The 15,078-nt window shown below is 48.1% G+C and overlaps 2 protein-coding genes across 3 annotated transcripts in view; both read right to left on the bottom strand.

Annotated features, from left to right (window-relative positions):
• LOC130912234 (beta-1,3-galactosyltransferase 1-like) overlaps nt 1-15,078 on the bottom strand; it is a 287,842-nt gene that overhangs the window by 71,041 nt on the left and 201,723 nt on the right. For both annotated transcript variants that reach the window (XM_057830159.1, XM_057830160.1), the window contains one exon: nt 14,073-14,199. The gene's annotated coding sequence lies outside the window, so the exon portion shown is untranslated. The remainder of the gene's footprint in view (nt 1-14,072; nt 14,200-15,078) is intronic.
• LOC130911993 (uncharacterized) lies at nt 591-3,295 on the bottom strand. The gene is made up of 2 exons (XM_057829700.1): nt 1,598-3,295; nt 591-1,544 (listed from the first exon to the last, which is right to left on the bottom strand). Exons 1-2 carry the CDS (start codon nt 3,293-3,295, stop codon nt 591-593), a joined length of 2,652 nt encoding a protein of 883 aa, XP_057685683.1.

The following is a 15,078-nucleotide window of genomic DNA, read 5'->3' as shown; positions in this document are numbered from 1 at the left end:
TTTAGCCAAATATTTGACAAAGGAATCGTTGATTTTCTCAACGCGGTTATTGAATCTTACATAACATAAACTTGAATTATGAATGACACATAAAGAACTATATTACAAGCTAATTTACTTCGATTTCAATTTGGAAAGAAGTTGCTTGTATTGTAAGATTTGGCTAAAACGCTTACAAAACCATAGCTGTTTTTTAAAAAGTGACCATTCAGCCTTACGAAAGTTATGTATGTAACTACGGTTCTATGAATCCCGAATGACCGCCAGAGGCGGTGCTGAAAGCACTGAATGATCCCTTCGCGCATGCGCAGTGCGAGTATTCATACCAAAAAAGTCACCTGTGACCCCAGGTTGACCTCCTGCCGGGGTATAAGTTCCGGCGTCAACCTCGTACCAGCCCCTACAGAGCCTTCTCGCGTGTGGCACGAGGATTCTGAGTGACGGAACGCTCTGGCGGTCATTCGGGATTCATAGAACCGTAGTTACATACGTAACTTTCGTTCTATTTCATCCCTGCTAACCGCCAGAGGCGGTGCTGAAAGCACTGAATGACCAATACCAGCGGGGTCACGAAGAAACAGACACAAACCTCACAGGGAAGTCCCCTCCGATCCGAAGACCGCACCCAGCGGGTGGGGAGAGGTGACGTCCAAACAGTAGAACCTGAAGAAGGTGCCAGGCGCCGACCATGAGGCGGCGGCACAGATGTCCTCCAGAGGCACCCCTTTCAGGGCAGCCCAGGATGTGGCCACGCCCCTGGTAGAGTGACAGCGCACACCCGACGGCAGGGGGCGACAAGCCATCTGATAGGAGTAAGAAATAGTATCAACGACCCAATGAGAGAGGCGCTGCTTGGAGAGGGCAGAGCCCCGACCACGTGCCCCGTAGCAGACAAAAAGTTGGGACGACCTACGAAAACTTGCCGTGGAGTCCACATAAAGCCTCAGGGCCCTCACCGGGCACAACAGCTCCGGTCTGCTCCCACCCTCCCCAGGTGGGGGGCGGTAACGAGCAAGGCGTAAGGGACGATTGCAACGGGAGTCAGCCAACACCTTGGGCATAAACGCAACGTTAGGCCACAGTGTGACAACTGAACCCTCGGGGTGCCAAAACATGCACGACGGGCTAACCGAGAGTGCGTGCAGTTCGCCAACCCGCTTAGCAGAGGCAACGGCCAGCAGGAACGCCGCCTTGCGGGCGACCCACTGAGGCCTGGCCGCATCCATAGGCTCGAAGGGGGGGCGGCACAAGCTGTCAAGCACCAGCTGCAGATCCCAGACCGGGGCGCGAGGACACCTGCGGGGGTGGAGCCTCAGAGCCCCCTTGAGGAATGTAGCGACCAGGCCGTGGTTCCCCACAGATCCACCAGAGACCTTGGCGTGATGAGCAGAGATGGCAGCGACGTAGACCTTGAGGGTGGACGGAGAGCGACCAATATCAAGGAGGGACTGTAAGAAGTCCAGAACAGTGGGGACAGAACAACTCACCGGGTCATCCCCACGGTCCCCGCACCACTTCACGAACAACCTCCACCGGCCAGCGTACTGCAGCCGGGTGGAGGGCGCCCGGGCGTTCAAAAGCGTCCGCCTGACTGAACTCGAGCAGGCGTCAAACAGCGAGTCGGTCCCCTCAGCGGCCAGACGTGCAGGCGGAGACGGCCAGGATCGGGATGCCATAACTGGCCCCCCAACTGGGACAGTAGATCCCGCCTCTCGGGGAGGCACCAAGGCTCGCCGACACACAGGCTGCGCAGCAGGGGAAACCATAGGCGAGCCGGCCAGAAGGGGGCCACCAGCAGCAATGAGTGCCCCTCCAAAGACACCCTCCGAAGCGTCAGCCAGATCAGAGGGAGCGGCGGGAAGGCGTAGAGCAGGACCCTCGGCCAGGGGTGGGCCAGCGCGTCCTGACCGAGAGGGCTGGAGCGCTCCCCCAGGGAAAACCAGAGAGGGCAATGGGCCGACTCCCGGGAGGCGAAGAGGTCCACCTCGGCTTGGCCGAAAACTCCCCAAATCGCGCGCACCACCTCGGGATGGAGGCGCCACTCCCCCGGCGGGAGGCGACGGCGGGACAAGGAGTCCGCCAGACGGTTCAACTGGCCGGGAAGATAGGCGGCCCGCAGACTCGCAAGACGAGGGGCCGCCCACACAAGAAGACGGCGGGAGGCCTCCAAGAGATGAGCGGACCTCGTGCCCCCCTGGTGGTTGATGTGGTACACGGCGGCAGCATTGTCTGAACGCACCAGCACGTGCCTTCCCCGTAGGAAAGGGTAAAAGTGCCGGAGAGCCAGGTGAACCGCACGCAGCTCCAGGACGTTGATGTGGACAGCGTGGTCCCGCAGAGACCAGCTACCCCGAGCAGCCCTGCGCTGCCAGACGGCACCCCATCCCAAGCGACTGGCGTCCGTAGTGACCACCTCGCGACGGACTGGGGCAACCCCCAATGGAACGCCCTCCAACAAGAAAGCCCCGTTCCTCCACGGCGCCAAGGCCACCGCGCACCGGCCGGAGACTCTCAGTAACCGTCGCCGGTGCCGCCTGGCGTCCAGGCGAAAGCCATTCAGCCACCGCTGCAGGGGGCGCAAGAAGAGAAGACCAAGGGGCACGACCGCGGTCAGGGACGTCAGCACGCCCAAAAGACGCAGAAAGGTCAGATACGGACGTACCTGACCCACCGAAAAATGCGAGAGGAGGCGAAGAGCGGCCTCCACCCGACGGGACGACGGTCGAGCCAACATGGCCACCGAGTCCAGAGACACCCCGAGGAAGGTCGCCTGCTGGGAAGGAACCAGACACGACTTCACCCTGATGCCCAAGCGATCCACGTGGGCAAGAAGGACTGCCGTATCGCCGTACGCCTGAGCGCGCGACAGCGCACACAGCAGCCAGTCGTCGAGGTAGGGCAGAATCTTCCTGCCCACCGACTGGAGGGGAGCCAGACCAGCCCGCACAACACGGGTGAACACCCTCGGGGAAAGGGAGGGCCCGAAGGGGAGCACCCTGAACTGCCAGTGGCGACCCCTGTAGGCGAAGCGGAGGAACCGCCTGTGGCGAGGAGCGACCGGCACATGAAAGTAGGCGTCCTTCAGGTCCACGGAGGTGAACCACTCCCCCCGGGCGACCACCCGCAATACATCCGCGACGGTCAACATGCGGAACGGAAGTACCTTCAGGTACCGATTGAGGCCCCGCAAATCCAGAACCGGCCGAAAACCGCCGGTCTTCTTCGGAACCAGAAAATAAGTTGAGTAAAAACCCCGGGGGCAAGCCCGGGGATCCACAGGCTCGATGGCCCCCATGGCCAGGAGAGAAGACAGCTCCCGGCTCAGAGCCAGAGCCCTCCCGCCGGGTCCGGGTGACTACTGTCTCGGACCCGGCGGGACACGGGGGGCCGGCGTCGGAACTGGAGCACGTACCCATGGGTCAAGGTGGATATCACCCAGGGGTCCGAAACTCGAGCAGCCCAGTACCTGAGCTGCTGGTGGGAAAAAAATCCGACGGCCGGCCCAACGGCCTCAGTCCCTGCCCCTCCGGCCCCGACGGGCCCTGGCGGGCGGGAGGCCCCGCCTGCGCCCGACGTGGAGGCAAGCGGGCGGGGTCACGAAAGGAATCGGCTGAATGCCGGGAGGCTGGCTGGGCACCATAGCCCCCATCGGGGGAAAGGTGCGCCGTACGGCGAGGACGAAAACCAGCAGAGGGAGCCCCCAGCCCACCTGCAGGAGCGGAGCCCCGACGCAGGCCCGACAGCTGTTGCCTGGTCGCACGGGCCGAAATAGTCCTCTCCAAGGCAGACACCGCCGCCGAGCCAAAAAGATGGCCGGGTTCAACCAGAACGTCACGGAGCGTCCTCCGGGCAGGCTCAGTCAGGGGGGACTGAGCAAGCCACACCTGACGACGAGCCTGCAAAAGATAGGACATCGTCCGCCCGAGCTCCCGCGTCACCAGGGCGAACGCGTGCAACGCCGCGTCGCAGAAGCCCACGGCAGAGGTGTCAGCACCGCTCTCGGGGCAAGGACGCCGAGAGGGCCAACAAGAGGTGAGCCATGGAATTACCGATGCGCCCAGCACGCGCACCGGCACCATAGGCCCGGAGAATGAGTTCATCCGTCAGCCGACCCTGTGGCTGAGGGCACCGCACAACCGGGCGGAGAGACTCCTCAGGGGACACGATGAGGGATGCAATGGCGGGCTCAACACCCGGCATGCGGTCCAGGCCCACAGCGGCCGGATCATGCATGGCCGCCAGAGCCCGACCATCGGCCGAAAGACGAGAGAGAGCCGCCGGATCCCTCCAGCCCGCATGGAGCTCCCTAACAAAGTCGGCCGAAGCAGGGACCGCAAAATTCGGGGCGGACCGCTGGTGCCGAAAAAATGCGCTCGCTGGCGCCGAAGCGGGCCGTTGAGGCAAGTCCAGCTGTAGACGCGCCAACGCGCCGCGCAGCACCGCCAGTATGGAAGCGTCAGGGGAGCCGGCCGACGAGCCCAGCGCAGAGGACGAGGAGCCGAGCTCCGAAGGCACAAACGCCGACTCACCCACGTCATCATGGAACATGGAAGCCGAAGCCGCCAGCGAGACGGCATCGGCCTCCAGGTCAAGGTCGGGCATGCCAGGCGAACGCGGGTCAAAAGCAGCCGCTGAGTCACCCGGGGGACGGTCACCCAATAGAGACCGCAACTCAGCCACCTCCCTGCGCAGCCGCTCGACATCAGAGGCGAGCAGCTCGTCAACTTTCGATCTCTTCGGACGGGGGCCGGACGGAGGAGCCGAAGGACCGCGACGCTTCGAGCGCCTAAGCCCAGAAGGGGGCCGCGTCTCAGATGCGGACGGGCCCCCGAGCACGACGGGGGAGGGGGACGAACAAACATGCGCAAACCCCCCGCGTGGGTCGTCAGATAGGCCACGGCAAGCCGCACACCGGTTCAGGGTGTCGGACGGCCCAAGGAGGGAACCGCAGGCCACACAGCAGTGAGAGCCCTCCATAGCGACGCGACCGTGAAAACAGCGAGCCGAGGGAAGGTGGCGCGAACGGCACCTACACGGCAAGCGCAGGCAAGCTAGCAAAAATGCTAACCACAGGTAAGCTAGCGAAAAAGGCTAACCACGGGTAAGCTAGCGAAAAAGGCTAACCACGGGTAAGCTAGCGAAAAAGGCAAACCACAGGTAGGCCAGCGACCGATCGCCCACAAGCGGCGGAAAAGCGACGCCACACGGCGAATGCCCGCGCGCGGCCAAACAGGGCGGCACGGAAGCCGACGCGGCGGTCGAGCAACGCGCCGGCGGGGACAATCAAACGGGCGAACGGAGCCGGCGGCCGCGCAAACAACGAGCCAGCCGTGATCACTCACCCATCACAGACGCCGCCGGCCGGGAGAGGGGTCGCGCACGAAGCCGTCACCGGCGCGGGTCGGCAGTAGTCCCAAGTCCGGAAAACGAAACAAGAAAAAAGGCCAAGACTTCCCGATTGCCAATAGAGTGACGCAGCCTTAGGAGGGCGAACCTGCAGCTCCGACTCAAAGTCAAACAAGGCTATACGCGACACAAGTAGCAACTGCCACGCGAGAAGAAAAAAAGGGGCTGGTACGAGGTTGACGCCGGAACTTATACCCCGGCAGGAGGTCAACCTGGGGTCACAGGTGACTTTTTTGGTATTAATACTCGCACTGCGCATGCGCGAAGGGATCATTCAGTGCTTTCAGCACCGCCTCTGGCGGTTAGCAGGGATGAAATAGAACATTACATTACTCACATAAACGTTAATAATGAGTAGTACTATTACTACTGCAATACTAATACATACAGTGGGGCAAATAAGTATTTAGTCAACCACTAATTGTGCAAGATCTCCCACTTGACAATATTAGAGAGGCATGTAATTGTCAACATGGGTAAGCCTCAACCATGAGAGACATAATGTGGAAAAAACCCAGAAAATCACATTGTTTGATTTTTAAAGCATTTATTTGCAAATCATGGTGGAAAATAAGTATTTGGTCAATACCAAAAGTTCATCTCAATACTTTGTTTTGTACCCTTTGTTGGTAATAACGGAGGCCAAATGTTTTTTTGTAACTCTTCACAAGCTTTTCACACACTGTTGCTGGTATTTTGGCCCATTCCTCCATGCACATCTCCTCTAGAGCAGTTATGTTTTGGGGCTGTCGTTGGGCAACACGGACTTTCAACTCCCTCCACAGATTTTCTATGGGGTTGAGATCTGGTGACTGGCTAGGCCACTCCAGGACCTTGAAATGCTTCTTACGAAGCCACTCCTTTGATGCCCTGGCTGTGTGTTTGAGATCATTGTCATGCTGAAAGACCCAGCCACGTCTCATCTTCAATGCCCTTGTCGATGGAAGGAGATTTTCACTCAAAATCTCTTGATACATGGCCCCATTCATTCTTTCCTTACACAGATCAATCATCCTGGTCCCTTTGCAGAAAAACAGCCCCAAAGCATGATGTTTCCACCCCCATGCTTCACAGTGGGTATGGTGTTCTTCGGATGCAATTCAGTATTCTTTCTCCTCTAAACACGAGAACCTGTGTTTCTATCAAAAAGTTATATTTTGGTTTCATCTGACCATAACACATTCTCCCAGTCCTCTTCTGGATCATCCAAATGCTCTCTAGCTAACTGCAGACGGGCCTGGACGTGTACTTTCTTCAGCAGGGGGACACATCTGGCAGTGCAGGATTTGAGTCCCTGGTGGCGCATTGTGTTACTGATAGTAGCCTTTGTTACTGTGGTCCCAGCTCTCTGTAGGTCATTCACTAGGTCCCCCCGTGTGGTTGTGGGATTTTTGCTCACTGTTCTTGTTATCATTTTGACGCCGCGGGGTGAGATCTTGCACGGAGCCCCAGATCGAGGGAGATTATCAGTGGTCTTGTATGTCTTCCATTATCTAATAATTGCTCCCACAGTTGATTTCTTTACATCATCAATGTGATTTTTTGTTTTTTTTCCCACATTCTGTCAATCATGGTTGAGGTTTACCCATGTTGACAATTACAGGCCTCTCTAATCTTTTCAAGCAGGAGAACTTGCACAATTGGTGGTTGACTAACTATTTATTTGCCCCACTGTAACTACCTTACCACATGATATACTGTGATTACGTTTTGGCACATTGCACCTAAAGTATTCTAAGCTTTGGCTAAAAAGCTAAACTATTCTTAAGTCGTTACACTATTTGTGCAGAAGAGGCTTCTGATGACTTTGAAAGTCCTGTGTGAATTTTGTTGTATTACTTCATGACATTCCCAAAAACGTAGAAAGCCATCGACAACATCACTAGCCAATTTAGAAGCTGTAAAAGCCACCGCTAATTCCCACTAATCTACTCTTCACATTGAAAGTAGTGGCGGGCACTGTTTGAGCTTTCTTTCTGCGTCCACGTTGCGTGCACATCCTAAGTGTTTGTAACAAATAATCCCACTATAAGGAAGAGATATACTGTACATAGACCAGCCACATACAAAGGGTTTGTTGTATTGCCATGTGAACATGCAAGAATCAGTGGGAAGTAATACATTAGCAACAATAAATACTTTTCCAGGGAAATGCAGACAATGCAGTGAAACACATTATTTTGTGGATGCACTAGTAATTGTGGTCGTTAATGTGGGACCAATTAGGTGCACTCATCAAGGTAGTGTGCTCTAAATGGACAATTAGATTTGAACAGATTAATGGCCCACTGCCAGACTGGAAGAGGAGAATATACAGCAGGGGTCGGCAACCTATGACACGCGTGTCAGCACTGGCACGCGATGGGTTAACCAGTGACACGCGAGCGCATGGCAAAATATTATTATCTTTTTTTTTTTTTACCTGAAATTAAGACATTTTTAGTTGCACGCCCTGTTATTTAGGGCTTTACAGGAGCGTCCCTCCCGACCCCTCTGCCTATAGCGTTATTTGCAACAATTATGGATTTTGAGCACACTTCCAGCTCTTCAATTTCTCGATTCCTGCGCTCGTCGTTTTTTTCCCCCCTCTGCGCACTCAATTCTGCGCGCTCAGTTCAGCACCCGCTACTAACGTGTCACGAAGCCAACCAGTCAGAGAGCTGGCGGAAGTACACATTGTCACCAATCTGCACTTTTTAGTGCTGTTACTCCAAGCCCCAGCGTGGAGGCCGGCGGGCTAGTAAGCGAGTAGACAGCCGGCGAATCGCCGGCGTCCGCGCCGGGCTTTGAATTGAGATCCCGATGTCACACACTCGCCCCGGCGCGGAGGCCGGTCGCTTAAGATACGGGACTGTACACCCCTGTCCCGGCGCATCGCAACACTCCGGTTGGACCCCGATTGCCAGCTGTCAGGTCAGGGCAGCGGGTGAAGCGATGCTTGCACTTTAGTATGGAGTGAACCGGCGATTAACGTGGCTCGTTGCCGTCGATTCGTCCGGTGCTTACTTCGGAGAGGTGGCAATGTGTATAAAAACACTGTGACGCGTTGGATGGCGTTTTACTGGAGACTTTTATTAAACAAAACAAAAACCAGCGGGGGACACAGCCTCTTCTCTCCTTTTCACGGCGCTCTCCGCTCTCTCTCAACACCTTCCTTTGCTCCTCCCTCTCTTTTTCTCGCACAGACGCCCAATTCCTCTTCTACGCTTAACTAGTAAGCCGATCATATTGTAGGGGACAGCGGCTCCTTGGGGATGCCGGTAACAACTGGTTGCCTGGTTACTTCCGGTAGCTCTTTTTGTGCATTATGCCTCGAGAGTGGTGTGTGTCGCACAACAAGTGTCAAACGCCACTACGAGACAAAACATGAAAATTCATAGAAAACAGGGCCAAGGAACACATTAAAGTGGGCATCTTTTATATGTGTTATATAAAATATAAAATTGAGCATATAATTCACTGTTTAAGCTAGTGAACAAGACAAAATGTAAGAGTCGGCTGTTCTGACTTTGAAGGCTCTCTGTACTGTGGGAGACCTGCACTGAGAATCACACCTGTTCCCCTTTGCGTGCTGGGGTGTGTGTGTGTGTGTGTGTGTGATATGTTTGCATAAAATGGTACAGCTGTACAGCTGTTATTACTGTTGCACTTATTTTCAAGTTTTGATATTTTCTACAATATGCATTAGTTTTTAGTTAATTGATGAAGACGAATGGTAGTTATACAAATTAAATGTATGTCCATGTTTTTTTTATTTGGAGTAAAATTACAGCTCTGCCGGATATAAAAATTCAGATGCGCGTCATTAATCTTGGGGTGGCACACTGATTGACAAGAAAATTTGAAAGTGGCACTCCACACCAAAAAGGTTGCTGACCCCTGATATACAGTGTATCACAGAAGTGAGTACACCCCTCGCATTTCTGCAGATATTTAAGTATATCTTTTCATGGGACAACACTGACATGTGACCCTTTGACACAATGAAAAGTAGTCTGTGTGCAGCTTATATAATATAGTTAATTTATTTTCCCCTCAAAATAAATCAAAATATAGCCATTAATATCTAAACCCCTGGCAACAAAAATGAGTACACCCCTTAGTAAATACGTACATCCCAAAATGTCCAAATTGAGTACTGCTTGTCATTTTCCCTCCAAAATGTCATGTGACTCGTTACAGGAGTGCTGTCAGCATTGCTGCCTCTTACATTCCTAACCATAAAGAGGGACAAATTCTGCAGCTGGATGGTGCTCCATCGCATACTTCAATCTCTACCTCAAAGTTCCTCACGGCAAAGAAATCAAGATCCTCCAGGACTGGCCAGCCCAGTCACCAGACATGAACATCATTGAGCATGTCTGGGGTAGGATGAAAGAGGAAGCATGGAAGACGAAACCCAAGAATGTTGATGAACCCTGGGAGGCATGCAAGACTGCTTTCTTTGATGTTCCTGATGACTTCATCAATAAATTGTATGAATCCTTGCCGAGCCGCGTGGATGCTGTCCTTCAAGCCCGTGAAAGTCATACAAAATATTACATTTGGATCTCACAGCATCACTACTTAATTCGCGCATGTTATTTAACATATTTTTGTATTTGAAGTACATTTTTTTGTTCAATTTTCACACTACTTTCTGTAGACAACAAAACTTTTGTCTCGCCAAAATTTGACCTTTATGTCTTCATTAAATGATCAATCTTTTTTCAGTGATACAAATATATTTTTGTACATTCAACATCATTTGGGAGGGTCTTAGCTTTCATATGAGCCATATCTGAAACCAATTGAATAATTAAAAGGCAGGTTATTAGCAATTGTTTCTACAAGATGGATAAGCGACAACACTGTACTATCTTTGCTCTAGTTGTTTTGATTAAAAAACATCTCATATGGTTCATGGATACGTCATTCATGAAAGGTTTAGGGCAAGTGACTATTTTTGGTCATTAAAAAAAAAAAAAATATATATATATATATATATATATAAAAATATATTATATTGTAGCATCTACAAGGACAACTCCAACTTGGTGATGAAAATGCACACTCAGCTGGAAAAATGTACGTTACTTTCAATTAATTGTACCCACCTGGATGCCACGACCTGTACGTAAAAAACAAAGTTGCCCAAGAGTTTAAGATGACGCTCGCCACGCTAAATGCTAATGCTAACGAGAAAGCGAATGCTTTGTTCTCTCCTTGGAAGCTTTGACAAAATCAGACAACTCTTATTTCAGTCAACCAAATTGACTGAATAAATAGATTAGATTACTCACTACTGAAAAAACTAACTTGTTGTTAGAAACACAGTTATACTCTTAATGGGGTTATTAACAATGCTTGTCTTGAACTTAACCTGCATGCAGCGAGATTGCAGAGTTACAGTTGAATAACAAGAGAGTCACGTTTGCTCACGGTGTCTCACGTGCTTTAAGTACAAATAAAGTACATGACAGTCCTCTTATTTCTTATTGTGCAAAATAAGACGTCATTATAATCTAATGCTCAAAAAACATTCATATAGCTAGCAATCAAACCAAGTGTAATACATTCATCCATTCGTTTTCCGTGTCGCTTACCCGTCTTAAGCATTTATTGTATGTATTTATGTATGTTTATGATTTAACTTGATTATTTCGCACCTTTGGATAATATTAATTAGGGTTGTTCCGATCATGTTTTTTTGCTCCCGATCCGATCCCGATCGTTTGAGTTCGAGTATCTGCCGATCCCGATATTTCCCGATCCGATTGCTTTTTTTTTTTTGCTCCAGATTCAATTCCAATCATTCCCGATAATTTTTCCCGATCATATACATTTTGGCAATGCATTAAGAAGAAAATGAATAAAACTCGGACGAATATATACATTCAACATACAGTACATAAGTGCTGTATTTGTTTATTATGACAATAAATCCTCAAGATAGCATTTACATTATTAAAATTCTTTCTGTGAGAGGGATCCACGGATAGAAAGACGTGACTTTGTATATTGTGACTAAATTGCTATATCTTCTCTGCGTTAGGAAATAACATAAGGTGTTAAGAAAAAGATCAATTGCTACCTTGCTTCCCCACATTGCTTCCCATGATATTTCTAATCGTAGGGAGAGGGATTGTAAGGCTTTAGCCTATTAAAAAAAGGCTCCAAAGGCTGCCAAACTTCACTCTACTCATTTTACGCTGCTTTTTATCTCTCTAGATGGGTAAAACGGCGCCATCACAGATTGAGCGCGATAAAGCGTGAGTGGGTCCTGCAACGCATGCATTAATTGCATTAAATATTTAACGTGATACATTTTTAAAAAATTAATTACCGCCGTTATCGGGATAAATTTGATAACCCTACCTTAAGCCTAAACTAAAGACTCTGGATGAGTGTAACATATTATGTCTGTAACGTTAAATACAATTAGAAAACGATTTAATTCATATATATATATATATATATATATATATATATATATATATATATATATACTGTATATTAAAAAAAAAGGCATGGCCGATATTTTTTTGCCGATTCCGATACTTTGAAAATGACGTGATCGGACATCCCGATCGATCGGGACATGTCTAATATTAATAGTCCAAATGAATGTAGTAGAGTGCTTATTCACTGCCACAAAAGCTTCAGGAGCAACATCTGATAAGGGAGCAAAATCTGAGAGCACCGGCAGGACGATCATCAATCTGGACAAAGCTTTTATGTGACAACCAGTGTTGGGCACGTTACTTTAAAAAAGTAATTATAGTTACTCACTACTTCTTCCAAAAAGTAACTGAGTTAATAACTGAATTACTCTATAGTAAAAGTAACTAGTTACCAGGGAAAGTAACTATTTCCGTTACTTTAAAGAGAAGTTGTTGTATGTCAAAGAATTTGGAATTTTCTGAGCAGTATTCGAGTCACTTGAATAGAGAACAACAGACAGGTAGTTGTGTCATAGAACCTTGTAGTATTTATTGCACCTCACCAGCAACAGATTTATCCTACACTTCAAGTGCAACAAAAATAAACAGTAAGATTTTTCGCCACTTGCTTTGTGGTAGCGTGTGTATTTGTTAGGCGCTTCTGCAGATTTGAATTGCTTACCACAGATGTCGACACAAGCTTTGCCCGGGACATAAATTACACGTTACATGCATGTTCTTTCCTTTAATTTTGACCAACTTGAAATAGTGTTTATATCTCCACCTCGTAATAGGACAAATTTTCCTCTGAATCCTCTGCCATCATATCCCTCTGCATCTGTTTTGCGTGTCTGTGTTTGCCGCACGCGCTGTTCCGGTTTGTGTGTGGAAAAAAACGGCTCTGATTGGTTCACCATGACACATGACTCTAACCCTCAGCCTATCACAATCACTATCATCGCATCTATCCAGGGGGTGCATTCAGGTAGCCTCGTCCCCCTACTCCTCCCGTCACCCTCAAAGCGTCTGCCGTCCACAAGATGGAAGCAGAATTCTTGTTGGCTGACAGTGGGGGATGGGAACGAGGCTGGCATTCAGGTGTAGCAAACACAGAAACGTTAGCAAGCTTTGGAAAGCATTTTCTAATTGAATGAGCAGGGACAAACAGCCTAGAGTCATAAGAAGTACGTGCGCTATTCTTGAACCTCAACGCACCCCAAGTCTTGGATGACAAATAAACAGAGCAGAGTAGACTTGCTACGGGTTTCTTCAATTTATTCAGAGTAAGTAACGCACCACTTTTGACCGTCAGTAACGGTAATGGCGTTGTAACGGCGGAAAAAATAATTAGTTAGATTACCCCGTTACTGAAAAAAATAACGCCGTTATGTAACGTCGTTATTTATAACGGCGTTATTCCCAACACTGGAGACAATGATGGCTGGTCACCCGGTTCCGATCAGGTTACACTTAGAAGTAAATTTTTCTCAAAAAGTTACTTTAGTAAACGCAACTGCTCGTGTACAAGCATAAACTGTACAGATCGAAATTAACATGCATTGTGGGTAGCCAAAAATCCATTTAGCAGTCTAGCCTTTTTATGGGAATTTCCACTTATGAGTCATGGGAAAGAACCACAGATCCATTCTGATTATTAGAAGCCATCGTGAACTGATAAGAAAGTTCTAGGAATTTTGTAAAGTTAAAATACAAAGAAAAATAATAGACCAACCCCTTTTTTTTTTTTTTTAAACTATAATTTATCTTGATATATTATTTTTGCTCTGTTATTAAATATCAGGAGAGGAGGAGTTGTGCTTCTGCAGTGGTGCCTAATAGCCTGTCAGTCGCCGGCTGCATAATAATGACTGTCAATGTGACTTTGTAATGCAAAACATACACACACACACCACACAGATTTGGACAGAAAGGCAATTCCGACAGACAAACTAGTTAGAAACATGATTCATTACACTCTTTTACCCTAGATACCCTAATCACTAATTAATACTAATGTTCATCATAGGTTTACAGCAAACTAGCGCTTGCTAACACAACAGCCAATTCGATTTCTCTAATTTTGATGACCCCAATACGAATTAAACTGGGTAAGCATTTACTTCAAAGTCAACAAACAAGGAAATACAAAAGCAGAAATGCATTCATGTAGACAACTAAAGTGTGTCTTGCTCATTAGCAGCTCAGGATGTCGAAACATGTGGCTGCTTGAGGGCTTGGACTCACCTTGCCATATTGGTGACATCAAAGGGAATATGCAAGATGCTTCATGGGTGCTACACCGCTTACTGTTGACAGATGCCTCAATACACAGTACGACCACCTGAATCTTGTGACTCCGTCAGAGAGAAGCCTTGGGGAAAAAAAGAGAAAGACAAGACAGCAATTGTGTCATATAGTATTTTATTCAGTCTAGAGAAACATTCATTAAAATCTTTCAGAAAAATGAGTACCAAAAAAATGACATTTTCAATGCTAGTCTAACCCAAGGGAAAAAACACTCCACTATTTCAATAATTAGTAAATAGATAAATAAGTAGTTAAGAAATAAATACTAGGGCTGTCAAACGATTAAGATTTTTAATCGAGTTAATCAGAGCTTTAAAATTAATTAATCGTAATTAATCGCAGTTCAAACCATCTATAAAATATGCACTATTTTTCTGTAAATTATTGTTGGAATGGAAAGATAAGACACAAGACGGGTATATACATTCAACATACTGTACATAAGTACTGTATTTGTTTATCATAACAATAAATCCACAAGATGGCATTAACATTTTTCACATTCTTTCTGTTAAAGGGATCCACCGATAGAAAGACTTGTACTTCTTAAAAGATAAATGTTAGTAAAAGTTTTATATTATGAAATTTTATATTAAAACCCCTCTTAATGTTTTCATTTCAATAAAATTTATAAAATTTTCAATCAAAAAATAAACTAGTAGCCCGCCATTGTTGAAGTCAATAATTACACAATGCTCATGGGTGCTGAAGCCCATAAAATCAGTCGTACCCAAGCGCCAGCAAATGGCGACAAAACTCCAAAAAAAACAAGTAACAAGTAGACATTGCACTCTGCTGTTATTTTAATCTGTTTGAGCGGGGCATGTGCGTTAATTGCGTCAAATATTTTAACGTGATTAATTTTAATTATAACGCGATAATTTTGACAGCCCTAAACATAACATAACATAACAATAATAAATTTTAATAATCTTGAGAGATT

This window comes from Corythoichthys intestinalis, chromosome 2 (assembly GCF_030265065.1).
Source record: "Corythoichthys intestinalis isolate RoL2023-P3 chromosome 2, ASM3026506v1, whole genome shotgun sequence".
In the NCBI taxonomy this organism is placed as follows: Eukaryota; Metazoa; Chordata; class Actinopteri; order Syngnathiformes; family Syngnathidae; genus Corythoichthys; species Corythoichthys intestinalis.
Note: the sequence above shows the minus strand (reverse complement) of the source record. Positions and strands in the feature narration are given on the sequence as shown.

What these genes read in the sequence shown, in the direction of transcription:
- LOC130911993 (XM_057829700.1), bottom strand. Translation starts at nt 3,295, where the DNA reads ATGGGGGCCATCGAGCCTGTGGATCCCCGGGCTTGCCCCCGGGGTTTT. An exon ending in GCTGTTTGACGCCTGCTCGA is followed by an intron (nt 1,545 to 1,597) that starts GTTCAGTCAGGC and finishes ACCCGGCTGCAG; the next exon opens with TACGCTGGCCGGTGGAGGTT.